General features: G+C 39.7%; 1 protein-coding gene across 1 annotated transcript; it reads right to left on the bottom strand.

Annotated features, from left to right (window-relative positions):
* Positions 1 to 4,632: 4,632 nt before the first annotated feature.
* On the bottom strand, positions 4,633 to 18,781 carry FBXO15 (F-box protein 15). The gene is made up of 10 exons (XM_035126239.3): positions 18,469 to 18,781; positions 17,107 to 17,214; positions 15,848 to 15,952; positions 13,942 to 14,184; positions 12,765 to 12,974; positions 11,654 to 11,783; positions 10,594 to 10,673; positions 8,654 to 8,799; positions 6,037 to 6,161; positions 4,633 to 5,077 (listed from the first exon to the last, which is right to left on the bottom strand). The coding sequence occupies exons 1-10, from the start codon at positions 18,612 to 18,614 to the stop codon at positions 4,808 to 4,810; spliced, it is 1,563 nt and encodes a 520-aa protein (XP_034982130.2). The 5' UTR covers positions 18,615 to 18,781; the 3' UTR covers positions 4,633 to 4,807.
* Positions 18,782 to 18,865: the final 84 nt, after the last annotated feature.

The following is an 18,865-nucleotide window of genomic DNA, read 5'->3' as shown; positions in this document are numbered from 1 at the left end:
TTTAAACCAAATAAACATGCCTAAAACAGTAAGTCTGAACAGGGGAGGTGGCAAGGGGGCAGAAAGAGATAGAAAATTGACACCGTACTGGCTTTGGAGGAGGAAAAGTGGCAAAATGCCTACACTGGACCCTGTAGCTTGGGTACAACTGTCAAGAGGCATTGCTGGCAGATGATGATCATGTTAGAAGGCAAGCAAATGAATGTAATCTTGACACTGTGGAGGATATTATTTGATCCCGTAATGGTGCTCTCTAAGTAACTATGGGAACAGATGGGAAATGGGTTTGTTTGTTGCAAGCTCTGGTCCCTAAGGAACAGGAGAAAGTCAATAGGTGAAGCTTTCTATCTCCATGCTAAGAATTGCATGTTTTGAATTTCTGTCTGCCATGAAGCTGCTAAATATACATGGTCTCTCTCTCTCTCTAAGGGGAAAAGGCAGGGAGGTAAGGGGTTGGGGAGAATGCTGTTTGAACTTTAAAAAGTAATTCAAAGCTAGCCCTGGCAGCAAATACAAGCTGAAAAGAAGCCTAATCATGACATGCTTCACAGTTAAGAAGCATTTTCCAGTTCTATTGTACTGTTCTGCTAAAGCAGAAACATCGGAGAAGGCCAAGGAGTTCATGCAGCCACCAGACCTCCAGGGTGGAAAAATATAATATATGGATGGCTTGAAACAGGAGCGGGGGAATACCGCACACAACTATACAGTAATGAGGACTCTGCAAAGTCAGAGTCAATCCTTTGAACTTCAGGGAATCATAATCCATCAATCTGGCTTCTGAAAGATGGATCATCATTTGTTTGGCGAACATGCAGGATCAGTTACAAGAGTGTTCTGGGAATTGTAGTTCAAATGACCTTTCATGTTAGTCAAAACAATAGCTCAAAGTGACTTTGCCACTTACAAATGGATTGTACTTTTCACTCAATGCTCCTGGTGCACAGTTCTTGTTAAAATAAAGTGAGGCAAGGCCCACATGAAGCCTTTAGCAACTTAGATCCAAAGTTCCCTTTATTGTTTTGCTTTTTTAAAAAAGTGAAACCCATCTGGCTAAAGGCAAACATAAGATACGGCCATAACAGCTAATCAGCTACAGCAGATGTTTGCAGAGACCAGTGAAGAGTTACACAAAACCTGGCCTGGTAGCCTAGAATGTCAGTCTATAACAAGTTTGCCCCCCACCTCAAAGAACTGCAAAATGGACATAGAATAGGGATCATGGTGTGGGTAGTAAACCCTTCATCCATGCCCACCCCCAATAACTGAGGGTACCTGCTATTCACAATGAGGAGAGAGTTTTATGGGTGCCAATGTGATTTTTCCTCCCACTGCAAATAGGCATGGGGAGAAGATTCTGGTGAGGATTGTGAGGTCAAAGGGTTAATCACCCCCACTTCTCCTGTGTCATAGTCCTGATCTAGCTCAGGGACTCTTGCACTGTCTATTTGGCCTTTTGCTAGTGGCCACCTTGGGAGTAAGCAATTCCATAATATGTCGTTTGGAGAACTGCAGTGTCTGCCCCACAGCTTTTGCCAATCTGTTTTGTGTGCCTTAAAATCACAGCCTTTCCCACCAGAACGGAAGCACAAACCTTTCCTTCCCTTGGCACTGCTGCCATGCAATTTTGTATAGAAGACTGGCAAAATTAACAGCATTTGGCACTGATCACAGTTAATGCAAGGTGCATGAATTATAATGAGGTGAACAAATTTCAAGCAGTTCTTGGTTCACTGAGGGGATGGGAGGAAATGCCTTTTATGGTAGCATTTAAAAAACTATTTCATTCATCTCCCATTCTTTCTCCCAAGTTTTGGTGAGTAGGCAAGATGAAATGCATGCACATGCAAGCTTTTATTTGCATGTTTGAGGATTTTTATTTTCTATTTTAACAACAAATTGACAGGGTTTAGATACAGGATTTCAAGGATGAACCAGAATATGAACATTATGAGGTTGAATTTGAATTTATTTATTACGGTCGGAGACTAGCTTGTGAAACACAAATGAAACTACAACCCCTTAGGCAAAAATAACATTTAAAACAATATACAACAATGGATTTTAAGTTTAAAAATGAGGTAGGCATATAAACGCATTAAAATTTTTAGACTACCATAAAGAAATGACCCAGAGTCGCCCATGGATCCAAGTTTGGGCATTTTCTTGACGAACTAGTTTGAATCGGGGAATGGTCTGTGACTACAGATCTGTGCGCAGAATCTGGCGACCGTCCGGGTCGCCTTGTGATCTTATGAGGTTAGTAAAAGCAACACAGCAATAAAGAGACCTACCATTAAGTGTCTGATCATAGCTCCTCAAATGCCCGTTCTTGTAAGCCTTCCTGGTAGCGTGTATACAGAACAGTAGGATATGGATGCTGGTAGATGATGTGTTCTCATTCTCTCTTTCTGACAGAGGAGGAAGCACAGCCAAAGTACTCTGCTCTTTTCATAGTAGAAGAAACTGCACAGCACTATGGTAGCTTCAGGTAAAAGAGCTAGCACGCAATTATGCAGCACTGGGCAAGATATGCATTTATTGAAAGAGCTAAGTTTCCAGAAGCTGCTTTTAAAAAGCTCAGACCAGGGAGTGAATGCCATCAGCTCCTGAAGAGCCCACCAATGTCCTGAAACAGCTATGCTGTTCAATTCTTTTGTCCCGCAACTTTACTATTATCATTTAAAATAGCAAACTGCTTTAGCTGAAAAGCTGCACCAGATTCAAATAATAATTTGTCATTCCGCTACTCTTGTGAAGGCTGAACAAAGTACAAAATACATTTATGCAGCAAGTAGTGTAGGAGTTTCTAGCTGCTTTTCACACCTGACACCAGTGCTATTTTTCTAGAAAAAGAGGTGCTGGAACTCACTATGAATGCTTCCCTTGTTCTCTTTTAATGGCAATAGAGCCCAACTTAGAGGTGCCGTAACTGAGTTCCGGCTGAAAAAAAGCCCTGCCTGACACTATTGGTACAAGCTTTCAGGTTCAAGGGATATACCTCATGTCAGTTTTGCATGGCCCATTGCTGTGTTTCTGGGCAAGACAGACAGAAGGTGCCCTCTCCTTTCCCAATAGCAACTTCTGTGAAAAAAAGGGTTGGAGGAGGCTAACTGTAGCAGCTCAGAAGGAAAGGGTTTTCTAACATGCACAAAGCATTCTCCTTTATTATTACTTCAAAACCTTAAGAGATGTGTTTCAACAACACAAACAAGTTCTAGGATTAATAAAGCTTAAGTTAAGCCATACCTGCTTTGCAATTCTGCAGAACTATAGCTGGAGCATTTCCACCTCTAGGACTAGGCTAACTTGCAAACACTCTGTCCACTATTGTTTTGAATTCTTTGCCATCTTATGAAATATTCAGTTCCAGACTCAAGAACGAGATCAAATAGGATCTGAAGCATTCTGTAGGGTCTGCCTATTTCCCTCCCGCTGACAAAATGACAGAGAAAAATGCACCAAGACAGAGAGAAAGATTCTGGTCTGTTTGTTAAGTGTTCTGCAGATGAAAAACCAGATGAAATCTCATTGCCTTTTTGAAATCAAATGCACTCACCCACTACTGAAACTAATCCTCAGGATAGTAATCAATGTCATCGTCAGGAAGTTTATTGTGCTAGCCAAAGGCTATGACAAAAGTATAGAAACACAAACAATTTCAGATACAAAATATAAAGGGAAATACATGAATATTTTCCCATATGAATTTTTGTCTTGGAATATATCTGCAATTGTTTTCATTCACCTCCACCATTCCATTTTTCCCATATTTATTAATTTTTATACTGCTTTTACATTCCAAAATGGTTTCTGAGTGGCTTACACATCTTTCCATTGAATTGGAAAAAAATTCTCACTAGTCCTTAAATTTAAGTTCAATGACAGAATGTACATGCATAAGAACTATTGCATATGTACGGATTTTATCTGGCTTATATGACTCCAAGTGGAGGTTAGATATAGGTTCTATGAAATTATTGACCTGTGGCTATTAGTCATGTTGATTAAATGCAAACCTTCATGTGCTGAGGCAAAAATCCACTGAATACCAGTTGCGGAGTGGCCTTTGAGTCCTGCTGGTAGTCTACTGACAGTATCCTGTGTTGAAAACACAGGATGGTATTCAATGCAAGTCATATTCAGAGGAGGCCCCCTTGAGTTAATTAACTTAGGCTCATTAATTTCAATAGGCTTGCTCCAAGGAGGACTTAGCTGAATACATCCCACAATGTTGGACTAGATGGAATCATTTTGGATTTACAATGATTCAGTCCTTAGAAACATCCCTAGATTTGTATTCAAACAAACAAAAATAAAAGTCTGTAAACAGTACATCAGAAGTCATCCTGTTTTACTAATGTAATCAAGGTCCCACAAGTCTTTGTAACATCTTCCACTAATACCTCTGTTAAACAAATATATTCTTACATTATGAGATACTGTTTCATGTTTATTTGTGGCTCTTCAGAAGTTTTTGGACTACAACTTCCAGTAGCCATGCTGGCTGGGGCTGCTTGGAGTTTGGGTTGAACAGCAGCAGGAGGGCTTCAGGTTAGCCACTCCTGTTATCAGGATACTTTCCCTTATCTAACAAGAATGCTTAATTTCTGCAGGAACACACATAGTCTATTCAAAGACAAAGTAATTTATTTTACATGTTTACAGAAAATTGACTATTCTTTTTAATTCACTGACATCTAACATAAGTTTTTGTTACATGTAAATTATGGTACATATTTTTAGGGACAGGTAAAATTCAAAATAATCATCTTCATGTAAAGCAACTCTGTTTAAAAAACTAAATTCAGTAATTTGTACCAAACCAATTATTAACTTTCTCAGTGCTCAAATAAAGGACCAGATTGATTATACAGTATTCATTTGTTTCTTCCATCCACACCAGCTCCATATGTACTTTTCCAGTCAAATCCATGTAATTCAAGTAATAGCTGGGTCCCAAATATTGATAGAGACTGGATGGCTTAGGAGACAGCACCATATTGACTGGAGCACTAAAACACCAATATGGTTTTTGTGAATCATCCAGAAGGGTCACATCCATAATGAAACAATTCTAAAGCAGGCAACAGACGACAAGAAGGGGGAAAAGTAGAAAGAAAATCAGTCTCCATACTCTGCACATGATACCAATAACACAACGATTATTCATGCAAAAAGTGCATCTACAAAATCCTTATTCCCACAGAGCTGTAGCCAATTTGTTGCTACACAGAATACAGCAGACAAGATTAGCTGTAAAATAGTCCTTCTAACACAGGCATTGGCAACCTCCGGTCCATCGGCCGGATCCGGCCCATGGAGGCCGTTTAACTGGCCCACGAGCCGCCCACTCGGCAAGTCCCCCGTGCACTGCGCTAAACCAGAAACCTTCTGCACAGGCGCAATTTCTGGCTTCCGGGCATGTGCAGAAGCTATTTCCGGCACCACGGACAGGCGCAGGCGCAATTTCCAACATTGCACTGCACATGTCTGGCCCACGGACAATTGTCCGTGGGAATGATCTGGCCCAAGGCTGGAAAAGCTTGCAGACCCATGTTCTAACACAAAATCCTAATAACCCAGATATACTTCAATTATTTAAGTATGACAAAATTAAGGTAGGTCATCTTTATCTCCTTTGATTGTGTAACAGCCAAGGTCAAAGACTTATATTTTTAAAACAGCAATATTTTTAAGGTGTGGCTATGGCAATCATGTTATTATCCTATTGTTTTTGTTTATAGTTATCAGCAAAATAGTACAGAAGATATTTACATCTTCCTTCTGAATCACATCATAAATCAGCGGCAGCGAACTCAATAAGGCCTAATTTCCCATCAAGCAGATGTGTAGAGGCGACACAAAGTTGTCACCAAAAACAAAACTAGCAGTGTTAGAGCAGTGGCAGGACCAATGATTAACTTCTAAAAATATCCCTGAACCCCAATCTACCTCATTACGGAACCCTAAATTCCTTTACCAGCTTTCCCTTCTCTCTCTCTCTCTCTCTCTCCCCCCCCAAAAACATTTTACCTGAACATTGCCTTCAAAAACACCTGTGCTCCAAGATAAGCCAATGTTTCCAACAAGAGGTACATGTTGGGCCGTTTTTTTGTAACTTATCACAGTAAACCTCATGTATCCATTTCTAATGTAATCTGTAACAGTAAGCAAGACATAAAAAGATATCTCATATCAGATTAACAGTAAGTGGAACATTCTTCTCTCTCCTCTAAATATTATGTCATCTATGAATACAAGATCCACAATGAGACACAGCTAGTCCACCAGACAGCTTTCTGATTGTGACATGGACACAGAGGTTAAAAGTGTATAATTTAAGACAACACTAACAATATACTCATGATCACAATACCTCAAGAACCACCTTTCCCAAAATAAACTGACCAGGACCCTCTGATCATCATCTGAGGCCCTTCTTTGTGTACACCTCCACAAGAAGTCTGGAGGGTGGCAACATGATAACAGGCCTCCCCACCCCACCCCCATTTTTGGAATGCTCTCCTTGGGGAGGCTCTCCTGGCACCATCATTAAATACTTCCTTTATAACCAGGCTTTGGGCCTGTAGTATCTGTAGCCTTTTAGAAGTGGGTGAGATGTTTTTAATGTATTTCTTTTTTCCTCTTGGTTTTAATGTATTTATGTTCGGGTTTTTCATCTGCCTGTTTGGTTGGTTGTCCATTGCTTTGGGTTGCCTAGGGCAAGATAAAGCGAATAACACATTCAAATTATTGTTAATGATGATGATGATGATAACAATGTGTTGTCATTATTATTCCAACTGTTAACACTGTGAAGGTCAGGGATGCTGAAGATGATGACCTGAGGCCTGAAAGATTCCTATGGGCACTATGGCTGCTAAATTGATCAAATTGTATTATGCAATCTTCTACATTATTTTCTACCCCTTTCCTAATAATCTTTACACTGTTCATCTTTTAATGACCTCAAGACATCATATTAAATGCTCTTGGATAGCAAGTTGAACAAGAAATTCCACTAATCGCCCCTCTTCACTATGAAAACTGACCATTTATGTCCACTTCAGTTTTCTTTATCAATTCATCTACTGATTTTCAAAGAAGCAGATATTTGTGCTATAGCTATTTAAATTGTTAATAACCTTTGATGAGGGTCTATGTCAAAAGTTTTCAGAAGTTATGTTGCATGATAATCAGCTGATTCATCATCCAAAATATTTCTTATTATAAATATCAGTATTGATACTTCCACAGTGTTTCAGGTTCATCTGCATTTTTGGCTGATTGCTTATACTCTAAGATGTAACCTTATCTTTTAGGTTATTGCCAACCTCAGACTTACATGAGTAAGTGGGACTACAATGAAACTGTGCAGTAAGGAGCATTCCTGTTCTGTTTTCTGTTCTTTTATGTCCTCTCCTCCTCAGGCTTCTATTATTTACTCCACCACCAGTCAGATAACCGCAAAGAAAGTTCAATTTTCACTGGGCTGCTTTGGGAGTTATTTCCCACCCTAGGTTGCCCCCTCCAGCACTATTTTGTATATCTGAAAACCTGAAGGTTTCTGCAAGCCTGCTGATGCTTCCATATTGTGCATGTATGATGCCATTCTGGCTACATAAAAGATTCATAATCACAAAATTGAATTTGCCATAAGTAGATATGGTAATAAAAATGTCAAAATGTATAGTTATCTGTGTCTCCTGCCTATTATATTTCCTTCCGTCTAGCCCCAATGCACTGGTCACCATTTTCTGATACCTTAGCAATTGGAGCAGAACAATATTCTGCTTGATGAGGGATCATGTGAAGAAAGGAAACAATATCTAAAATAGGCTTCCTCAACCTCAGCCCTCCAGATGTTTTTGGCCTACAACTCCCATGACCCCCAGCTAGCAGGACCAGTGGTCAGGGATGATGGGAATTGTAGTCTCAAAACAGGGCCAAGGTTGAGGAAGCCTGATCTAAAATAATGGTGTGGTATCAGACATTCAGATCTCCACTCAGCTTCTCTCTACTGAGGAAAGCACAGTCAATAGTTCTGGAAAATAATTTATTTGACGAACACTTGGCCTATCCTTCCAAATTATTAGATGCATGCAGCAAACAATTAAGGAATTTTAAACTGTTAATGTGCAATGGTCAAGATTCAAGAAGGTTTCGTGCAAGGCCAATTGAAAATTACAATAAAACCAATCAAGGGGTAGAGGTCAGTTAAAAAGCCATAGTGTAAAACAAAAATAGTTAACTGCTGCTATCAAATGAGCGGTACCTGGCCAAAGTCACATCTATCATAACCTTCCATGTCCCATCCTGTTCACCCCCAGGGAACAGCCAGAGATCCCCTTGGCTTCCTCAGGCAGTTGCAATCTTACTCCACTCAGACCAAGAAGAGACCATGTGTCCAGGTTGGATGGGGGGATAATTACAGACAAGGATCATTCTTGTGGTTAGGAACACAACTATTCTCCACTTAGTGCCCCTAAAAATTATGTGGGCGCTACCGATGAAACTAGCATATTTTATTTACTACCCTTTTATATAGTTACAAAATCCATATTAATTATAATATATATACTTAGTTCCCTGGGAAAGGAATACTAAAATTAAAGCAAAAGAAACCATCTTAAGGATGCCATCAAAGTACCTTTTTTACAAAACAAACTACGAAATGTGCCACACATGTAAGTATTTCCTCTGCTGTGTAAGTCAATGTGTAGCTGATAGCCATGCATGCCATATTCTGGGTCAATATCATCCAAGATAGCCTTATCTGGGGCTGCAGCATATCTCCTGAAACAAAGAATAGGAAAGAAATAAGGCATAGTGTATAAAAAATATGTTAAGAAAACATAAAATAAAATGCTTGTTGTGAATTTCTTCCCATTTTTCATAGCTATTTTCAGCTTCAAATATTCCTACTCAGGATGTGTTGTCATCTGAGTAGCCTTTAGAAATTAGCACATTTAAACAGCCTTGATTTAAACATATTTGTAAGTGAATTTCTCTGGCAGTTTTCAATCATGTTTGAACTGGATAACAAGATCCCAATTACACACATTTATTTCTAAAATACTTTTCCTTGTGAAATCAGCTTCAAAATGCATATGGTGTTATCCCATGTACTGTCATCTTGGTTTTGCTTGAATGTCTGTTACAGTAGTTTGGTCGTTCTTATATTCAATTCCAGTACAGTACACACTAAACTGTAAAGCAGCAGGAAGAGACAACAACATATTCTCTGTGGAGGGTCACTTGTCCTTATATATGGAGAACAGCTTCTATTTACCCATGTTGATTTATATGTGGAAGGGTTCCTGTTTTACTCCCACTCCCAACACAGTACTGTATGTATATTTCAAAACCTTCTAATAGCTGCCACCATATATCTATACTTAAACTATAACCCAGTAGTCGTTGTACTTTATACATTGTACAAAACCAGCCAAATATGCTTTTAAGTAAATAAAAACAAGATGTTCTTTATGTATAAACTATAAATGGAAAATAAGGTTTTATAAATGACAGTTGTTTGCAAATACAGAAACTTACATAAGACTGACTTGGAAAGCATAGGTCCCATCCTTATCAAACTTAGTACCCTTAGTCCCTTTCCCACAGTCACTCAGTTCTCACCACTGCCAGATACAGAGGACTTATGCTGGTTTCCTATGAGCCGGGCATGCAGGCAGTTCTCTCTCTGGTCAGCTCCAGAAACTCCTTGCTGAATTCTCTCTCACTGATAACAACCAACCTCTCTGCCAATCTTCCGCTTAAGCCATTGATTCAGCTCTATTGGGGGAGACTATACTTCCAGGCTTTCTTTAGCCTCAATAGCCTCCTGTCCATCTTCCACTTGTCTCAGCTCTTCAGATTTCTCTCCCAGCTGCTGCTTCTGGGTCACAGTCTCAGCCAGTTTCACTATTTCTGAACAGTATGACTGGCCTTTGTATGTTGCAGCCAGCCTACTTGTCAATCAATCAGATTTGAGTGGCATAGAATTCTGTGTCTTCAGACCACTTTTAAAGTCCAATGAGTGACCTAGAATTTCTACCCAGTAAGCCAACCAGAAGTGAAATTTTACAATCCTCTCAGTATAAATAGAACCCAGCTTTTCCCAAACCAGTCTTATGCAATTAATTGCCAGCCACCAACAGACAATCATTATTTAAAACTTAACCTTTCACATAGCCCCAAATAATACATTATATATTAAACAAACACATTCTAAAGGGTGATTTCTTCAAATCCTCTGCCAAAATAAAAAGGGAAACGCTTCTAGAAAAAGGGAGAACTAAGTATATAAAACTCTATAATCATTTATATTTAAAGGTATCAGGCAAATGTTTAATGGAACCTCAATAATTTAAGTAATTTAATTAAACATTTTGTATGCACCATTAAAGACACAGATTGTTGTGCTTTGTAAGCCACTTATTACAAACACTGCCCAGCACTGCCCAACATAATTCATATTCTTGTTGAAAAGGAATCACATTTAAGGGAAGTTATGTTTCAAGAGAACTTAAGTCATGAGGTAGAGCTACACTTATGGGCATCCATAAGAAAACTAAAATTGGTACTTACACTGTGGCAGAGCCAAGGGTGCTTCTTTCAATGAGCTGATGATAATGAAGACATGCCATAATGAAAGCAATTTCACTTTTCTAAAAAGTTAATTATAGAGAACATATATTTTCAGCATAAAGTGTTTAATTTTCCAAAAGGACTTTTGAAGAGTAAAATCCATTTAAGCTCATAGAAAGACTTGTCCTGCTCCAGATTATAACAATGTATCACTGGCACTTTAATGCACTATTTTTATAACTTAAAAGCAACAGACTACAATTCATGTCTATTGCTGTACACAGTTCCCATCTATTATTTAAACACCCGAATAGGCTACAAAAGGAGCCTATGAAGGAGGGAAAGTGTCATAATAACATAATAACCTGGCTGGATTAGGCCAAAGGTCCACCTAGTCCAGCATCCTGTTCTCACAATGGTCAACCAGATGCCTAGGGGAAGCCCACAAGTAGGAATTGAGTGCAACAGCACTCTCCCCCTCTTGTGATAGTCCTTTTTTTGGTACTCAAAAAGAAATTAGAATTAAAAATGGGAAAATACTAGAGTTCTTTGTGTTAATAAACTGAAAATCTGATCCAAAATCTACTGTCTTAATAAATGGTACCTAACTATGAAATCCTGATTGAGAAAGTTAAAAATATACCTTTTCGGAATTATTCTACAATGGAAAAACAAAACTAGGAAGGGCAAGCAGCTTTGTTCAACCCCAGTATAAGGAAACAAGTCCCTGAATTCCTTGTACTTCTAGAAGTAATTCCATCTACCATAACACAATCTTCATACACCTTTCAGCAGCAGCCACATTGTATAATTTATCAGGACATTTTGGAGTAGCCATACTATTAACCAAAGAACAGATGAAGAAGGCGGAAAATAAAGAAATGAATAATCTTAAAACAAAGCATTAACATCCAATTAGCATATGGAATAAGAAACTTGAAACTAGTTTAGGTTTTATGACCTGCAGTATTGTTTTCATCTTGTAAAGGGGGATATGTTTACATATGGAAACAAAATAAGAGCCACCACTGAAAGCATCTTATTGGGGGAGTAATCTTACCTTCCAAAATCCCACCAAGAGTCCTTGATCAAAAGAGTAAAGTTCAACAAGGGCATCACAGCCAATCATCTTTGCATTTTTAGTCAGGTTAGCCAGATCATATTCAGAAATTAAAGAACGCTGCAAAGGCCTTTCAAGAGACATCAAGTTAGTGAAGAAAAGAACAGGTATTGTTAATATGGAAGCAAAATAAAAAAAATTCCTTCAGTAGCACCTTATCTGTATCTGAAGTGTATCTGAAGAAGTGTGCATGCACACGAAAGCTCATACCAAAATATAAACTTAGTTGGTCTTTAAGGTGCTACTGAAGGAATTTTTTTTATTTTGCTTCGATTCAGACCAACACGGCTACCTACCTGTAACTGTTAATATGGAAGTTTGATTACTTTTTGTCTTCTCCAAAACGCTGACATAAGCAACTAAAAAGCTATTGCACATATCTTGTTCTTGGAACAAATTATAAGCACAATACTACAACTATTACTGAAGGGGTTTCCAACTTCCCCTTTGTTGGATGTCAACTCCTGTCCCCTCCACCTTCAAAGTCTAAGGCAGGGTTGTCCAATCTATGGCCTCCCAATGTTGTTGGACTACATCTTTCCTCAGCCCCAGGCAGCATTGCCGATAGTCAAGGGAGATATAATCCAACAACATCTGAAGGGCGACAGTTAGCCATTTTCTGTGCTGGTTTTCTTATTGCACAAGGAATGTGAACATGGAGGACATGAGGAACACTGGAATCAATCACCATCTGATGCCAAATCCATGGATCCAGAAATCTCCTAAGCAAGCAATAATAAGCAATCACCATACTGCTTTGATAAATAGCTGTATGCATACATCTCTTTGCCTTCCTCCTGTTAGGTGTGTTAGTCCAGAACACACTGCATATGGAGCTTAACATGGCCCTGGACTGTATTACTGTCTGCTACTACATCACAACTGGCTGTCACTGGTGGGTAACTGATTTGCGAAGTGCAGTGCTGTGGTAAATGTCCTTCTACTACAAGCAGTGAAAAATTCATTATCCAGAAGTAAGATCCACTGAATTCAACATGATTTACTTCTGACTAGATGTGGTTAGGATTGCACAATTAAAGAATTAACTTACCTATTCTTAGGCTGAACTTGACTGTCACTTAGAAGTACAGGTGTCACTCCAAATAGCTGCAAACCTGACAAAGTGTCTAAACAAGGCCACTTTAAGTAATTCCAACACACAGTAACAGATGTCTCATTATAAAAGATGTCTGTCTGCTCCAGCACATGTTGCTTTCCATTTCTGTCCTTTAGTATGACCATCCATTTTAAACCAGAAACCCTGTTATTGGGAAAGGAAAAGGCAGAGTGCAAAGTTTAAGGCAGGTATCCCCAAACTGTAGCCCTCCAGATGTTTTGGCCTGCAACTCCCATGATCCCTAGTTAACAGGACTAGTGGTTGGGGAAGATGGGAACTGTAGTCCAAAACATCTGGAGGGCTGAAGTTTGAGGATGCCTAGTTTAAGGTAACAATCCTATGCACAAACTGGTGTAAATAAGCCCAGCATCAGTTAAACTGGTGTAAAGTACAACAGATCCAAACTCTGTTCCACAGCAAGGCTACTGCTGGCTGAGCCAGCCTTTAAAATACTGTTTGAGTTATACTCCCGTTTGCTGGTTTTACACTGGGCTGTCAGGTAACATGACCAAGGTGGGCGAGTTTAGGACTGAGCCTAAATCCTCTCTGGTTAGTCCAGCCACAGGCATGCCACCAGGCATGGCTCAGCTGGCTGCGTTCTAGCTAAGCCAGGATGGGAGAGATATGTCAGTACATCTCTGGCTGCGCCGAGGATGAGGGAGTTAAGCCAGTGTAGCCTGGCTGTACTGTACTGGGAACCTCCCGACTCATGCAGAGAGCTTCTGTATCCGCTCATCACAGTTGACCTTGCTGTAGGATTCCTCCCTTAGACTGTCATTTCTACATACAGATAAAGCACATTAAAATTAACTATCATCAAAATGCTTGGAATTTCATAGAAGAAAACCACATTTCCCCCTTTTTTTCTAAAACAGAACTTATTTGTTTTCTCCAAAACATGCTCCACAAACAAAATCCAAAGCTAACAAAATATCTATATTCTTTTGATTTTATTAACTTCCTATCTGGTAACTAAATATTAATCATAGTATCAATTTTGCATATATTTATCAAATGATCCATTTTTTTCTTCATTTACTCACATAGAAAATAGGTAGTCATTAAAATATAAAAAATGTCCATGTATTACACATTTTATAAAACTGCTCACTTGATAGCTTCTTTGGTTTTCAGTGGAAGGCCAGTACAGGTATTTATTGGCTTCAGAAGCTGAATCAGATCAGCTTTGCCAGCAGCTATCTTTTTCATGATGTACTCCTTCTTCCAATATCCTGACTCCCTATCTTGCAACTCTGGAAGATTCAGAGAAACAGCTGATTCCTGGGCAGATCCAGTCCTCCATTTTTTTCTTTTAGGCAGAAAAGACTTAGAATATATTTTGAACCAGATTGTACTGGAGAAAAATACAACATAAAATAACATAAGAATTGCTGAAATATTTAAAGAGCATGCTGTTCTGAGATAAAGTTTAAGCCATCATTAAGTATCAGTAGGTATATTCTATCTTCTACCAAAAAAATGCCAACACTTTGAATGATCTTAATGTAGCTGAACTGCTACAATTTTTGTTAATTAGCACTCATGATCCTGCTTTATGTCATTCTCTATTAATGTTAGACTAAAATTAACACTAAAATTGACTATTGGAAGATAAACGCACAACATTATTTATTCAAAGACTCAATTTTTATCTCACCATCCTTCAAAACAAGTCTCAGGACAGTCATCAACAATTTAAAAGCTAACAAACACAATCAATATTAAAAGAGCATAAATGACTACAAATTATTTATGATTGTTCTGGATTCCTTAGAATAAGATATTAAGTGACCACCTAAGAAACTAAATTAAAAACCCAGTTTCTTAACAAATTATACCAAAGGGAATCCCCCATGTCTTCTGCCAGCCAATCCAACATCAAACAACACTACAGTACTTTCATAGCAGCACCTGTAAAAAGCTCCAGGTGCATAAGGTTTGTATTTTGAATTGTACCCAGAACAACTTGGGAGCCACTAAGATCCAAATGGCACATACATAATCACTGTTAAATATAACCTCCCTGCACACCCAGCAAGAATTACTCAGGCAATTTTTTCTGATGCACTGAGGGGAAACAAGTGCCTAAAAAGCAGTTAAGCATCTGATATTTATAGACCTAACAAAGGTTTATTGGCATACACATGTGTCCTTGTTTGCTATTATACTTTTATTCACTTATTATCCTTAATCCTTTTTCAAACCACATCCTCAAGGCCAATGATGGGAAAGGGAAGTACTACGGTATACAAAAACTACAAAATATTATGAGCATATAAATGTGTAGTATTTATTTACAATATTTATATACCATATTTCTACCATAAAGGTAAAGGTAAAGGGACCCCTGACCATTAGGTCCAGTCGTGACCGACTCTGGGGTTGCGCGCTCATCTCGCATTATTGGCCGAGGGAGCCGGCGTATAACTTCCAGGTCATGTGGCCAGCATGACAAAGCCGCTTCTGGCAAACCAGAGCAGCACATGGAAACGCCGTTTACCTTCCCGCTGTAGCGGTTCCTATTTATCTACTTGCATTTTGACGTGCTTTCGAACTGCTAGGTTGGCAGGAGCTGGGACCAAGCAACGGGAGCTCACCCCGTCGCAGGGATTCGAACCGCCGACCTTCTGATCAGCAAGCCCTAGGCTCAGTGGTTTAACCCACAACGCCACCTGGAATAGTCCCATAACATGTTTCTACCATAACAGTTCTCAACATATGTTTCTACCATAACAGTTCTCAAATCTGTAGATGAAGCAGAGGTGTTTCTGATGCAGGGCAGCACTTGCTTTATTCCCCAAACTGGAGCAAATCACATTCATTCTGATTCAAACTGCTGCACAGCTTAATAACACTATATAAGTTCTTTCATGTAAACTGCTGTAACCATGAGAAAAAATTAGTAAGTTGTACTTGTTGCTTTCTCCCAACGATCAAACATAAAGGGATAATATAAATTAGATTATAATGACTACTGTCATGTTAAAAACCTCTGGCTATATTTTACTGTCCCTTACTTGTCATTGGACAGATGATAAAAACTTTTATTCACACAGCCAGTACACAGCAGTGACTCTGCATTCAGGTAGGATAATATCTTCAGCAGTATCTCTGATGGCATTCTGGAGAATGAAGATGAAAAAGTGATGCAGTTATTTGAGTGGAAGAAATATGCAGAATATATCAGAATGAAATCTATCCCTGCTTCATAAATCTGGAACACAAAAATCTGTCTGCGTGAAAACAAAAGCAGAAATAACCTGTGGAATTCCATCATCACATGCAAACATAATATGAAGAAGGTAAATGTAATTTAGGGCACAATGGGAATTTCTCACTCATTTAAAGGAACTTAAGTGGAAAAACCTTTCATTCTAGTGATAGAATTAGTGCCACTTCTGCTTGCACACAGAAGTCCACAAGAGGTTTAGCAGATGGAAATATATACCAGCAGTTCATGACATGTATCACCACTATGTCTATGTCAGTGCAAAAAAGTTCCCTATTGTGTGAGGGAAAATATGACAAGCACACTAGCTCTAACTCTATGGTGTCTATCCCTGTCAACCTCCCCAAGTTGGAGGCAAACATTTGTAACACAGAGTCTGTTCTATTAATATAGGCTTCCTCACATGAACTCAGGGTTATAAATTACACAGGGGACCTACTTAAGTAGAAAAGGCTCCTCACCCCAGAAGTTATCCCTTCAATTCATGTAGGGTGATAGGGATGCTCATCCCACTGTCCCTCATCATGTGATAAATTAAAACACTTGAATAGGTCTCAGCTGTCTGCATCACGTAGCACTGATCTGCACTGTACATAGGATGACCAATTTCATTTCATACATTATGACTACTACACTGAGCCTCAACCAAACATATAGATTTCTAGGCAGCTTCCACATTTCTACCCTCATTTATGAAGTGGTACAAGCCTCATTGTTAATATAAAGATATGTGATTCATTATTAGGGATGACACTGCCGTGAGCTGTTCAGACACACAAAATTACAGGTAATTTAGCATTTTCATTGTACTATCCCCAAAAGAATTCAGTTTACCTTCAGGGTCATGTGAAAGAATTTGTGGTTACAAACCAAGACATGTTTACAATTAAACAATTTCTTGAAATCATAAATGTCCAGCTAAGTATTTAAAAGATAAATACTTGGCTACAATCCTAAGCATGCTTGCTGGAGAATAAGTACAACTGAATTCGGTGAGATTTACATACAAGGTAAGCATGTATCTGTAAAGCATCAAGAGTATGTTACCTGTCAAAATCAATTGCAGAATTTGACTTGATACTAGTAGACCTCGTACACATCCTGGAAGTGTGTGTCTTTTTGAGTTGCATAGCTGCTGGGTATTTCGACATAGCACTATAAAAAAACACATATTTTTATTATCATCATCATCATCATCATCTGGGTGGGAACCTTAGGCCCAAGGTCAAATGTGATCCTCCAAACCTCTCTCTCTGGTCTTTAGTCCCAGACCACAGTTCTCACCAGCCCTATTTCATGCCCTCCTTGGGTGATTTTGGCCAGGCTGGAATGCATCCTTGAATTGTACTGTGGTGATGCCTCTTGCCTGCCTGGATGGAAAGATTCTATGGGTGTATATAGAAATCTAACTTTTGCATGGATAGAAAGTAGCATACTGTCCAAAGGTAAAAAAAAAAAAATCACGTTGCTCCACTCACTTTTACCTCTGACCATTCCCACCACTGGGTCCCCAGAAGATTGCCCGCAAGGGGAATACAGCCCAATAAGCTTGCAAAATTATTTGTTCGCTGTTGGGTTTTTCATGTTCTTGCCCCCTTATAAACACAATCCTATGCATGGAAGCAAATCCCACCAAGTTAAATGAGTCTTCCTCCCAAGCAAGTGCAGGATTACGGCCCAAGGTTTGTGACACTTGAAAAAGTGTTAAGCATAGGCTGTTTAACGTTTTCTCTGCCATCTTTCTTTATTGTAATTATGTTGTTGTGCTGGTGTTGTTGTTCAGCATGGTTTTGGTCTGAAAACCACTCCAGGAGTATTTATGGATGAGCCGCTACATCATATTACAGTGGTACCTTGGTTTATAACCATAATCCGTTCCGGAGGTCCGTTTGTAAACCAAAACAGGTTGTAACCCAAGGCGCACTTTCGCCAATGGGGCCTCCAAAAAAATTTGTTCGTAATCCAAAAAAAATGGGTTGTAATCCAAAAAAAAGGTTGCAAACTGGGACACCCACTTCCGGGTTTGACATGTTTGTAATGCAAAACATATGCAAACCAAGACGTATGCAAACCAAGGTACCGCTGTACTATAATTCCTCTTAAAAAAACCAGCCCAATTCAAGAATGAAACAGGAACACTACCAATCAGCTTAAAGGGGACACATAATGGGCATATAACAAGCAGAAAAATAGGTAAGCGCCCCCTCAAAAAAAACCCCACTTTTCCATTGACAAAGACTTAGGCTGTATATTCTGTGAGAGAAAGCAAGCCTCACTGAACAGAGAGGGGCTTCCCTCCGAGAAAACCTGTGAGACTCAAGAAAGGCACCGGGGGATCTAGGTTTAGGGCGTTCAAACGAGACGCCCCGTGATCCCCCACCCACCCCAGCAGTAGCGGGAGGCCGTTACCTGTCCCTCAAAGGACAGCCAGCCGCACTCCAGCTCCCACCGCCTGGAGGAGCGACTAGGAATGGCGACCGCGAGTCGACGCCGGGAGTAGGGCGCGAACCCCCTAAGCTGTGCTGCCTCAGAATCCAACCGCGTCCTGTCGCCATGGCGACGGCCCTCAAAACGGGGCCCAGTCAAGGCCGCGAGCGCGTCTGCAAAGGACGCGAAGAAGCCGAACAAAAAGTAGCCCCGGGCAGAATTCTTCCGCCGTCCCTCCTGAATTTATTCCCCCCAAGCAGCCTCCTTCCCGCACTTGGTTCAATCTAGCGTATCTAAGGGGCGGGACGTGGCGGGACGGACGCGCGTAGGGCGGGGTCGCCTGTTGCCAAAATAAAGGGGAAGGCTGGAGATTCGTTCT

The sequence above is a fragment of the Zootoca vivipara genome, chromosome 8 (genome assembly GCF_965207765.1).
Source record: "Zootoca vivipara chromosome 8, rZooViv2.hap1.1, whole genome shotgun sequence".
Lineage (NCBI taxonomy): Eukaryota > Metazoa > Chordata > Lepidosauria > Squamata > Lacertidae > Zootoca > Zootoca vivipara.
The sequence above is the reverse complement of the archived record's forward strand: the minus strand, read 5'-3'. Positions and strand labels throughout refer to the sequence as shown.